The sequence below is a fragment of the Tympanuchus pallidicinctus genome, unplaced genomic scaffold, assembly GCF_026119805.1.
Source record: "Tympanuchus pallidicinctus isolate F22 unplaced genomic scaffold, pur_lepc_1.0 scaffold12, whole genome shotgun sequence".
NCBI lineage: Eukaryota > Metazoa > Chordata > Aves > Galliformes > Phasianidae > Tympanuchus > Tympanuchus pallidicinctus.
In genome coordinates, this window is record NW_026294637.1 from 12,624,971 (window position 1) to 12,638,049 (window position 13,079).

At 40.8% G+C, this 13,079-nt stretch overlaps 1 protein-coding gene across 1 annotated transcript in view; it reads right to left on the reverse strand.

Moving 5' to 3' along the window:
• Window positions 1-13,079, reverse strand: part of RFX7 (regulatory factor X7) — a 51,457-nt gene that overhangs the window by 7,695 nt on the left and 30,683 nt on the right. Inside the window, exons 4-8 of the mRNA XM_052671697.1 lie at window positions 12,609-12,731; window positions 5,570-5,696; window positions 4,430-4,504; window positions 3,644-3,851; window positions 395-690 (exon numbers count right to left, since the gene is read on the reverse strand). Coding sequence (XP_052527657.1) covers window positions 395-690; window positions 3,644-3,851; window positions 4,430-4,504; window positions 5,570-5,696; window positions 12,609-12,718 — 816 coding nt within the window. The 5' untranslated portion in view covers window positions 12,719-12,731. The remainder of the gene's footprint in view (window positions 1-394; window positions 691-3,643; window positions 3,852-4,429; window positions 4,505-5,569; window positions 5,697-12,608; window positions 12,732-13,079) is intronic.

Here is a 13,079-nt window from a genome sequence, read left to right on the forward strand (position 1 = left end):
AATTGTTGCTGTCACTAAATCCACCAGACCAATGCAAATCAATTTGGATTCTAAATGAGATGGCTCAGTGACCCACATGACCTGTAGACTTTCCCATCTGGTTAAATTCATCTCAAGAGTAATTATTCCTACATGATCTAAATTACTGCTAGCTGAAATTCCTCTGTCGTTGACTTCGAAGATGAACTTGGCCAATACGATGTGATCAGAATTCTGCTGCCTCTTATTCCTAATTCAGTCATACTGTTATACCAGTCACTGAGACAGAAAAGAACCAAGGGATTCAAATCTGAACAGAAACCATATTTTCATCCCACTGACACCACTGCTTAGCTAGGGCCCATTTTCAGTCCTTTCCTAAGTTGATTTCTCAAGAGAACTGCTGGAGAATTACCGGTATTGGGCTGGGGACAGCTGCCACAACAATGCCAATAGGCTGAGGAGACAGAATTGCAGGACTTCCATTAGATATACTAGTTACACCATTGGTTGTGGTGCCTTCTGTTTTCTTGGCTGGAGACTCTCCTGGCAAAGGAGACTGCAGTTTCTGTTCTTGCTGCTTCTTCTGGATCTTACGCTGCAGCTGCTGCTTGGCATCAACAGGAGATGACAGAGTTTTCACTTGTGGTTGAAAGGAATTGCTTTCAGCAGTAGGTATAAAAGCTGAGGGCTGGGGGATCCCTTTTATTCCTGAATATAAAAGAAGAAGAATTAATTATAACAACATATTCCCTGTCTGCTGTAGTGCCACATCTGTATCCAGCTGCACAGACACATGGCAGGCATTTCTACAACCATTCAGTAAACATCTCACCCATGAGAGCATCTCATACTCAGCTCTCCTCAGTGTTTCAGTTTCTTTCCACGTTTGAGGCAAAGTCTCTCTCTGTTAAGCAAGTTGCATGCTGCTAAGTACTGGCATCTTGTTTCTAGTAATCCCAAACAACTTTTGTTTCAGCAAAATCTAAAACCAATGCATTTCATTTAACTGACAGTAGAGGGCAGTGGATACGTTTCAGATGAACCTTTAAAATTCATCATCTACCACGTTTTTGTTTTGCTATCTGCACTGAAAGCAGTTTTAAAATATTTCCAGAAAGCCTTTGTGTCACGAAGGAGCAGCTCTGAAAAGATGATATCTGCATCTAATGCCAGAATGGATCACATGCAGTCTGTGAACAGTGAAAGAAGAAGAGAAGTGACAAGGGAGAAAAACAATTAATCGGAACCATTTTAAGGGCAATTATTTGTGTTTAGATACCCAGTATGTGTTCAGCAACTGTCTTCTGGTAGTCCACCCTCCCAGCAGCAGCCTGCTTGTACCAAGAGAGCCTGAACACTGCAACATCTCCACTTTATGCTTTCAATTCCTTCTTCACAGAGCAGTGAAATGCCCCAGTGTATTGCAATTACTGGCAAATAAGTGACCTATGTGGGCTGAATATTGAATTAAAATATTTAAAAAAAAAAAAAGAAAAAAACCCACAGCCTTACATTTGAGATTAAAAACTTTTTTTTTTTTTTTTCCCCACAGCTAATAGACAATGTAGTTCTTGCAATAATGAGGAATGCAAATATCTTATTTGCCATTCTAGACCATAGAACCTCTCCTGAAATGACTGCCCACAACGCACTCCAAGCCCCCCAGGGATTCACTGGAAATAACTGCCCACTTCCTGGAAGCACCAGCTTCTTCTGAAGGAGTAAAGGGAGGGAAGCTACATGAGTCAGAGAGCTATACGTATATCCAGATTTCCTCCTGGCAGCCAAAGAAGAAAAGCAATGACAATCAAGAACTGTCACCATCACCTGTCAGTTCCAAGCTGGAAAAAAAAAAAAATCATAAGGAGGAAGAAAATGATCCAGCATGATCCAATCTTCAGCCCTGGCCATCAGTCTCCATTTGAAGTTCCAGTCTCAAGCCAATAGATTTGCCTTGGTTCAAACACATTTTCCTAAATAGGCCTGAGCAGAACTCCTCTGAGGGAAATTGGAGTAAGATGTCGTACATGTGAATTTTCCTATTTTTCACACACACACAAAATATCTATAAGTGATTAAATAACTAATTCTGAGAATGATGGGAATGTAAAAGTAGATGTAAAAATGACATCACGTGCAAGCTGTTTCAGAGACTGAACACAACAGGTATTCCTCTGATGTAGCAAATAAACCCCTCTCTTTACCTTGAAGTGCTGGAATCTGTCACACAACTGACTGCAGAAGGCCCTTCTTTCTCAGAGGGGTTCTCAGAGCCCATCAAACCCTTACTTTTAAGATGAAGATTTTAAACAAACACTGATGTGGTGGTGTTACTGCCTGACACAGATCAAACATTTCAGGAAAATTTGCATCTAACATGCCAGAAATGCTGGTAGGAAAACCTGCTCTAGAGAAAACGGAAACAGAAAATTGTTTCCAGATTAAGACAAGCTATCAGAGAAACACAGCTACATCAGCACCATGACTACAAAGCCCCACTGTACTGGCCCCAAAACCCAGATGAAGTGCACAACTCAGTACAATTACTCACATACTGAAAACTAGCAATTCCTTTGAGTGCTTTATAATAACCACGTCCTCAACAGAGGAATTGGAGAAAACCACAGAATCAGTTTGGGAAGACAGGTTTTTCCATCCAATTTCCACATGCAATTACTGCAGGCTGTCTCCCAGGAGTCACCGGTCAGCTACTGACACTGCATTGCACACACCTTCCTGCCTTTGGTGCAGCAGATGCTGATAGGAACGGGACAGAATGGACTAGAAAACCCAAATTCTGACTGCTTACACTACAGATTAACTCCTACTTTTCGTTACCTCAGAGAACATAAGCTAGAAAACTGATTTGAACAAGAACACTCAGATTCATTTCATTAATTATTTACTTGACATAGGATTTCTTGCTTCAATTTCTCTGTTGCTAAGGTGTTTACTCAACTGTAAGCACTTCTAGAGAAGTAATCGGGTTTCCAAAGTCTTCCAAGTGACCAGATCCCAGATAACCTATGGTTCAGACTGACTGTTGTTATATCGTCACTTCAAGGCCAGATGAGACCTCCCCTCCCTCAGGTAGTGAGCAGTTCTCAAGAAACACAATTCTGTTTTGTAAGGCATTCATACCCCCAGTCTTTAAAACAAGACTATTAATGTGAATCTAAACGGCAGCAAAGTCTGTCAGACAGATGACAGTGACACAAAGTAAATCTCAGAGCATGAAAGGCTAACATCACAAAATAAACCTGAAACCATTCTTTCTTTTCACATCTCTCTATGCAGACTACCAGCAATGTGGATGGAAATAATTGAAATGCATCTGCAAGACTCAACTGGTGTCATTGTTTAAGGTCTGCCCTGAAAAGAAATGTTTCTTCAGAGATATTACTGACGCAGTCAACAAAGGACTAAGCCATCATTCCTCACTTCAGCTAACACTCATGGGAGAGGACAAGAACAACATGACCTGAACCAGGATGCATTCCCACTCAGAGCAGGGAAGACAACGTGCATCAATCCCTAACTGTCCAGGACTGCCCAGCCACCTCTCTACTCTTGCCACACCAGGTAAGACTAAAAGAAGTCCCTCCCACTCACACTATGCTACTCCAAGGAAAGACATTCGCACTGATTCAGAACTCATTACCTGCTGGTGCCCCTGCCATTACAGTTAAAGCTGCCATTGACTTGGTACCGATGTAGTGACTTTTGACAAGGAAACGAGCCAGTTCCAAGACTGTATCAAAAGGCTGGCTGAGCACTTTCTGGGCCCACTCACAAACAAGCCGGCAGGCTGCAGAGACAACTTCCTCATCAGCACTTTGTAGCTGTCCAGATGGCTCTGTCCCATCCAACTAAAACAAACAAAGAAGGTTACTTCAGTAATTGAACGTTACTGAAGAGCGAAAACAAGAAGAATACAGAGCAAATGATGATGAGAAACATGCAAGTAATTATGTTCACGTACTTCCATGAAACTGGGAAAACAAGATCACAACATCAGCAGTGTTAAAAATGAAGCATTATTGCTTGTTTCCAAAGGTGCTTTATGGAGCTGACTTTTCCAGAAAAAAATGAGTGAAAATACTAACATTCAGAGCACCTGCAGCTGATTCTCCCTACATCCATTGTTTTATCAACTCAGCAGTCATTTACACAGGAACTGCTTCTTTCACAGGAGCTCCTCGATGTTGAATTATTATTTTAAATATACAGTAAAACCAAAACAGAGTCAGAGTTAAAAACCATAGCATTAGCTTTCTCTATGAATTTGACAGAATCACCAAACAATAATTCAGAAGCTGAGCACTGTAAAGAAAACGTTAAGAACTACACAGCTTTTCAATTTGCTTTAAAAACTTCAGATTGTAAAAATAACATAATAAATGTTAATTTGTACAAACACGTACGAATAAGCAAATATATACCATACCCCATCTCCAGTTTTATGAAAGTCAAGGTTGGGCAGTGTTGGCATATGCACGAAAGCCTTCTTCCTCAGACCACTGTAGCAATATGTGATCAAGAATTAAGGTCTACATGATTTCAGCTTAGCTGGGGATAGGGAGTTAGAGCAGTAATTCTTCCAATACTTCTCACCTGGAAACTCACCAAAAGATCTCAATTTTGTGCCACTAGTGCTATAAAGCTGGCTTTTTTCCACAGCATATGCTTTGACTTCTTAATTCTGGCTGCCTATTAGCTGATAGGCTAATTCATCCCAGCATGTAATCGTGTATTGCTCCACCTTCACAACACGTTTACCTACACTATGACACCATCAAATTTCTGGGTACTTCAGGCTTTCTAGTAAGTTACAGCTGAACAGGTACTATTTCTGCATTTCAGCCCTCTGGGATGGACTATTTCTCTACCACGGGTAAGAAAGAAAGGAAGATTTCAAGCTCAGGCACAGGCAACAAGACTGCAGTCAATGGAGAGAGGAGGCACTTCCCATCCTAGAAGCTCTTGCTCTAAACAGTCCTTCCTATTTCAGGAGGTCTGCTCCACGCAATGAAGAAAACAGTCTCTCCCACTGGCAGGACAACTCACAGGTAAGTGCCTTCCAAGTCTGAAATCAGCTTTTTTGGCTGTTTCCCAGTTGTCCTCTACTCTCCTTCAAACCATGGATTGAGGAGGTGTAGTTTTATCAAAGATCTATAGAACTTCTTAAAGATCTTTGACTTTACAGCCAACTTTTAAATCACTGGTAAGCACAAGTATAATGCAATGAGAGCAGAAACATTTTGATAATTGTGAATTCTACTAATAAAGTATCAGTTACTGCGTATATGTGAGGCAAGTTCTTTTACTCCAATATCCCTCTTTACTCAAATTGATACGACTCCTCGGGTTCCTTGCTGCTCTGACAATTAAGCATTAAAACCCAGAAAGACAGCATAACCTATATTTACCTTCCAACTTAATGCTATATGATTAACAATTTTGTAAGAATTTTGGGAAAGCGTCTGCACTTTTTTTATTTAACACTGCTTCTACATTTGGCTGCTAATTAAGCCATAATGGCTGATGTTCTCCAGGCAAATGCAGAAGTTACTGAGAAGTGTTCTAGCAAAGGATATTTTGATTTGCCTCTTGTGCCTAGACGACGAGCCTTCATATTCGGAAAGACATTTTTCATTATCTTTCCAAAGTCAGCAGCACTTAATGGGTGGTAGCCAAGATTGTCACAATAGCTCCTGCAACAAAGAGAAATAAAACGTGAATGGGAGCAAAGTTAATGCAATAGGCCAGTCTACATCTTAGACTCCATCAAAGGTTATCAAAAGAAAACACTCAAACCCGTCCATATTTAGAATCACATATAACATTAATGAAGCTATCCACAACGAACTGAATACATTAAAAATGTATACACAGAGCTATTAATACCATAGCTTTTTGCCTTGTTCTCTACTGAGTTCAAAGACAAGTCATGTGAAGATTTAACAAGTAGTGGCACTAACTAGAGCACAGTTAAAATATACTCCATAACTTAGTCTCAAGTTTATGCTTCAATTCACTTATTTTAGGACACAATAAAGGCAGTGACATTCCCTAGCCAGAAGTATGGCTTGGGTGTGGTAAGGCCTGAAGTCCTGCAGGAATATTTGGTCAGCAATTTGTCTGTGTCCAGACGAAGATTCTGCATACACAGCTGCATCTTAATAGAGCTCAATTGAACTGAATTTAATGCAGCGTATCTCCCCATAGAACCAGCTTCGTCTTTATAGGGCTAACAGAAACATGTACTGAGGAGTCAGTCCTCTTACCACTGTACATGCAACTATCTGCCCACATCGAATTGTAAGGTCTGTTTACAGGCACCCTTATTTTAACTAACAGCCCGGAATTAACAGATTTCAACTGCCTCTGCGTGTGTAGATGTGTTTATCTTCATATAACTCAGTATACCAACCTGGTAACAGGAAAAAAAAAGGCAACAAAAGACCTCATTTTGCTAAATTCACTGTTCTAATAAAATGGGCATCATTATTGGTCTAACACTCAAAAACAGCAGCAGTTTTGTTTCAACATCTATTCATCTTTTTCAGTGCCTGAGATGCTTAAAAAGAATATATCTCTCCTTTAGGCGGAGAACAAGGATCGTTCATCTCACTGCAAAACGTGAACGTTCTTGAAAAATCACAATCATATGAAAGCAGAAGAGAAGAATGTAAACTGCTCTGGAAGGTTTATCTACATAGCAAATGCTTAAGGCTGCCCAAATATATGAACACAATTACATATTGACTTTTGTTCCAAGTGCTTTGTGGTATTTCACAGCTGTTAGCATGCTCGGGCCCAAAAACATACAGTAAAAACATTCTCATTCAGGCTTCCAGTCAGAATCAGCACCATAGCAATGACCTCTTTTCCTTGAGAGGTCCTGAAAGAAATACACAAAACCAACCTATCTCTGAAAAAGAGGAGGTGATTGTATACAGTTCTGTGTGGACACCACAGCAAGACAGAGGGAAAACAATCACTTCGTACAGCACACTGCCCACTACAGTGAGTGGGATGCATATTGGCAAATGTGTCACTGCTCATCAAGGAAGAATGAACAGAAGGAAAAACACGATTCCTGAAATAGAAGTTTCACTCCCAGCATCACCTGGCAAAAACAGTAAAGATTAGCAAAGGCATTTGCATCTAAGAAGGCCAGATGAAAGGTCTTCACTGAAAACTGTAGCAGTACAGAAAGTAGGATATAGTTTTGAGGCACTTCCTCTATGCAAATACTGGAGCATATCTTCTGCTTTCACCTTGGCTGTATGTAGGTATCTTCCATTTGGGAAACACCACCACAAATGCCATGATTTTGTTGATGAACAGCAATGCTTACACTATTTGCTTCTAACATTACCTTACAGAGCTTGTGCACCCCTCACTCTCCCCAGCTCTGCCCAAAACAAAGGCTGCCTGCACCCCTGTACAGACAGCTGTGAGCCACGAGACACAGCAACCCAGACTTTTGTTCCTCCCTCCAAAATGCAAAAGCAAACGCAGTGTAGCTCAGATGGTAACTTCCCCCAGCCTTCACAACAACAGTGACAGACCACAGGAAAAGGAGCTGTCAGGGGCTGTGAAAGCTCCACCCTTGGAGCATCAGAGACAAATCTGAGTGGGAAGGGTGCTTGGTAGGACTTCAAACACCAGCCCAAGGCAGGCTCAGTAAAGCAGGCTACTCAAGGCTTTTGCCCAGGCAGGTTCAGAAAACAGGTAAAAGATGTTTCATGTCACCTTTGGGCTGCTCTTCTAATATTTGATTTTCCTCATTCATAAATTATCTGAATAAGGCCCCCTGGAACACCATGAAATGTCAGTGTCAAACCCCACTTTCATTGAGGGGCTGGATCAGGTAACTCCAGAAGTCTCCTCCAACCAGTTCAAGTTTCTGTATCAGATACCAGGAAAATATGTACCCAGTATTCATTTCAGTGCATACAAGCATGCATCTGGATTCCAGATTTGTTTCTTTGAAATTAATACAAAGAAATACTTCTCCTGCTTTCCTGCACCTTCTTAGGAATTAAGTCACTGCTTCATACATAGCGATGTCCTAGACAGGTCTCTCTGCTTTTTTTTTGTTAAATCTTGCATTTCACCAAGCTCCGCTGGATTTTAAGTTTCCCCTGAAAATTCCTAAAAGGCAGGTCCTTGTCACTTACTGATGCTGATTACAGGCCCTGTAGTCTCAATTACCACGGAAAGGAGGGCTCTCCAAACTCCTCTGCTGGAGTCAGCAGTATCTTTGACTGAAATTCGCCAACGTCAGCAAAACAAAACCTTAATCGTGTTGGTTTGCTACCAATCAATGAACTTTAAAGTTAAAATTATTCCCTCTCCACGAAAATAAAAAAGTAAATAGTTCCTCAAGTGAAGCACATCTGTTTCAAGACAATTACTTGCTAGCAGCAATAAACATACAGTTATATGGTCCCCTTGTATCCCTATTTGCAGTTTCTGCAAGACCGTGATTTCTGAACTATTATTATCATGTAATTTCAGCTTTCAGACAGATCATTCCACATGGCCCCTCCTCCTCCTGCCTTGGCTGAGAATCCTACATGTCCATCTGTGATCTCTCATTGACTTGAGAGCAGGAGTTTCTTCCTCCCCTGAAGCTCTTATCTCTGCCACTTGCACTCCTGCACATCACCGAGCCCAGGAGCAGCTGTGCTTATTTCAAGGGTGGGTGGGAAAGAAATCCAGGATGGGCAGTCTACACAGAGCCCAGAATGACAACGGACACAACTGCCTGTGCTCCTTTGTACAGAGCTCCCCAACACAGCATGCTGGACAAGAAAAGTCCCTTTTTTTGGTAAGATTTTGAAATTAAATGTACTCTAGACATAAAATACAGTGGGAGTGCACTTAAATTAATCCTCCAAAAAGATCAACCAACTAAAAGCCAATGAAGACAATCAGACTACGCAACTCAGCTTAATTAGCACTCTGGGCAAAGAACTGGATAAAATGGCGATAACAGACTACCCTGAAACAGAAGGGCCACAGCAAGTCTGTACACACAGCCATTCAAAAACAGCCTTGAAAAGAAGTGGCATAATCACCTAATTCTGTAATATTTGGAGGTATCACTAAAACCAAGTGACTGGGGTGTTACAAGGAAAACGGAATGACTTGATACAAGAACAAAAAAAGGTGAAATAGTTCAAAATGCAAAACAGTGCACAAGAATTAATAGGTGCTACTGCTGTGAGGTATGCACTCATCAACTAGAGGTGGCAAAAGATAAAATGGATCTGTTAGCCATCTTGTTACTATTTACAACATAGCCATCACAGCTGATAACAAGGAGGATGCAATTTTACAGTAAAAACAGCAGCATTATGTGAAGGGAGTTTCAGTCTTGCTGTACGTACAGCCAAAATCACACAGAGTATTGTACAGACTTTACTACTCTGTTAGTTCTGAGTTCAATACAAGATAGGTGCAAAATCATTATGAGTAGTAACTAAAAGAGAACCTATTGCATGAAACAAAATAAAGATCTTTGCTTATCCAATCCACAAAAACAACTGGTTTCTAATAAACGGGTTGGAAGAAAGAACTTTAGGAAGAGGTAGGCTCTCTTTAGGCTGATGAACAAAGCTGGCACAGAAGAAAGTTCTAGAAAATCAGGTAGGATGGAAAAGACGTCTGAAAACCAAAGAAACAGAACACATCAGATTCCTAAGAGTAGTAAGAGAGCTGGGAAACTACTGCTTTAGATGGAGTTTGATCAGCCCCATCCTTTAGAAGGAGTACATAGGTAGCTGTCCATGGCAGAAGACTCAAAAACACAATAGGTTCCATCCTGTTCCTATCAGGGAGCTTTATTCAATGTCAGTTAAAAGCATCTCGTGTCTTTCATTTGTTTAATCTACATAGTAACTGTACACCTACTTCCCTCTTCTGTTCTGGCTTCTGAATATTCTAACTCGTTAGCAATCTTAACACCCAGTACACATACAACCTATGCATCAGGTGGCATCAAGCAGCCCAACAGCCTACTGGCTGGATTAATGCTTTACATTAAAAGGCAAGGATTAATGATTTACAGACCAGATGAAAGAGATGGAGGCTCACTCTGAGATCTCTTCATCAGTATTACGTGTATGAAGTCAATCTTTAGGACACCAAATATGGACAATATGACTTCCTTTCCTTGTGTCACTTGCAGCAGCAGCAGTGTGGGTAGATCCAGGTGCTTACTCAAGACTCAAAAAATCATTTTGTGGAAAAACAAGCATTTTTTTTCTGCGTAATCTTAATTCTCTAAACTCAACTAACTCCACATCTAGGAGCTTCCAGAAGGGTGTTCACTAATAGGAAAGATGCCGAAGATATCAAAGTAAAACTGACTTAGAAGAAAATGCTGAAAAGATTTTGCGGGAAGCAGTACCTATTCTCTGCAGACTATATAACATGGTAAGCAGCTCATCATGAGTCCCCATAATATTTTCCAGATGGTATTCCCCATCACTCCCAAAGGAAGCTGGCAGAAGTACCACACATGTCCAACAGAAACACAGCTTCTTACAGCACAGCATATCATAGTGCCAACAAGAGAGGTGAAACACCTTTCATTTACCTCCTTCCTGAAATTCAGTTGCAAGTTTTCAACCTTCCCATGGACTTATGATGCATTTCTCATTTATTTTACCCCTTTCAAGAAGTCAACGTACCCATTCGCTTTTACTTAGAGATGTGAAACTGCAGTTAAAGAGTAAGGAAACAGAAAGAAGGATCATTGTATTGAACTAGTTCAGAGACAAAGGGCTAATGAAATATGAAGAAGCTGGAAATGCTACTGACACTTGCCAATGCTTGATACATAGAGAAGAAGCTTCTATTTTTCCTCTCTGCATAGAAATAAACACAAAGGTAATGGAGAAGATCAGTATTTTTCTAACATCAATTTTGTTCAAAATTTACAGCAGGACTTGAGATGCTGTTATGATGCAGCAATCTTTTGAAGCCTTGCAACTTTGGTTTATGTATCCAGAATGTGAGCTCATGCAACATCTATATTTGCACAGGGAGGAGAGAAACTGTAAATAGTAAATAAGACAGAAGTAAAATTTGAGAGGATTTAACATCCCTAGATAAACAAAAATGATTTATCAAAACTAACTCATCTATTTATGTGCCTTGTTCTCCTCTTCCCACAGCAAAGCTATTCTTCCTTTGGTGTGCACAAGAATAGCTCATAAATACACTCACAGAAACAAAATTTTTAAAAATGGAACAGATGCTTTCAAAGGAGAACAGATTCCAAACATTTGATATTTCCCTGAATATTTGCTTACCACCCTTATTTTGTCAGGAAAAAAACCCACAGTACACAAATACTCGATACAGCTATATACAAAAGCCATCCAAATTTCACTCGAAAAATCTGTAGACGATAATTTTCCCGGGCATCTGCAGCTTGGCACAACATGGAAGCCAAGCAGACAATAAATTATTAAATAAGAAATATATTTAAGAATAACGCTTCCATTTCTCTCCTGCACAGCAGCTGCCGCTGTTGCTGAGTCTGTGTGAGCAGCTCCTGCTCGGGGATTGGCTGCCCTGACACATCTGTGCTATTGGCCACGCTTCCGGGCTGCGTCACTATTCAAGTCAATAGTGAGATTTCAGAAATAGGTGTGTGCATGTTTATCAACCCCAGGCAAGCTAATGCCATCGTGCTTCTGCTCAGTCAGAAGACAGACAAAAACAACCTCCACCAGAGAGAGTTAATTGAGGTATTCGCATAATGCAACGCTGCAATAGCAACTAAGGGCTGAATCCTGCAGGCATTTGTGAGGAAAAGGGAGTCAGCTCCTTGCAAATTATTGTCATCACCTAGATCATGGAATTATTCATACTAGATCATAGATCTGTTATTCATCTTAAGGCATTTGGGATTTTTTCCCCTGTGGGGAATATTCTCTAAATGAATTCAAATCCAACTTCCATCAAGCATCTCGCCCTCCCTTGCTTCTAATTGCTTTCTCATTACACGGTAGCTTTGAGACTTGACAAAACAGACTCACAGTGGCCTTGGTTACTGTTTTCATGCATATTCAGAAATATTGTGCGTCTGTAGAAATCAGGTTTGCTGCAGTAAGTACAGGATTTGCACATTATTCCAGAGAGAAAGGTACGACTGGCTAGATCTTACAACCAAAAATTCCCCTTTCCACTAGGAACAATTCAGCTCTTTATCCTCATTAAGACAGTCACTTACATATATGTGTACGTATAATTGGACTAAAATGTACTGTAAAATATAACTGGTGCTTTTTCCCTGTGCCACTCTGCTCAGAAAGTACAACACACACTCATACAGAAGTTTTCTTGTTAAGGAATACTTGTCTGTTTATTTCAGCACAGGTAATGCACAACTGGAACAGCACAGTCCTATCTTCAGCAGCAGAAAAACTGCATACACCTCACTGCAGCTAGTATGCTCTTAGTTACACAGGTACTGAAGGCCCTGTTCTTCCATGTGCACTTGTAAACGTACAGCAAAGGAGCACCTGTAGTGCCAGGGTAACAGAACGACTTACAACCTGCTAAAGCCATATGTATGAACTCAGTTTAGGAAAACTCACTTGTACTCATCATAAACTTCCTGTTTGGGAAGGGATGTCTCGGGGTGCTCTTCCAAGGTATTCCGTATCCAAGAGAAGGCGTGCATCTGCTGCGCACGGCTGGACGACATGGAGATCTGATCACTATTGAAAGAAGAAACAGCTCTGATGAAGCTTTTACTCTGTAGTTCCTCCTCCGTTACAACTGCCTGCTTACACAAGCAGAGAAGTGCCAGAGACAACAAGAGTCAGAACCTCACTACTCAGCTACCCTGTAAGGCTTTGGAAGGGATACCTCCCTTCTTCCTGTATGATTTAACAAAATAACTCCAGACTCTCTTTCATGACTGATAAACAGCTACACACAGAGAGTGCTGAGCTACAGTGCACCTGCCTCCTCTCTTACATTGTTTCTGCTGACCTCAAAGGTTTTCCCCATTAAGTCTGCTAACTGCTTTTTGCACATACTCAGCAAACAGAGTGCTTCCTGTA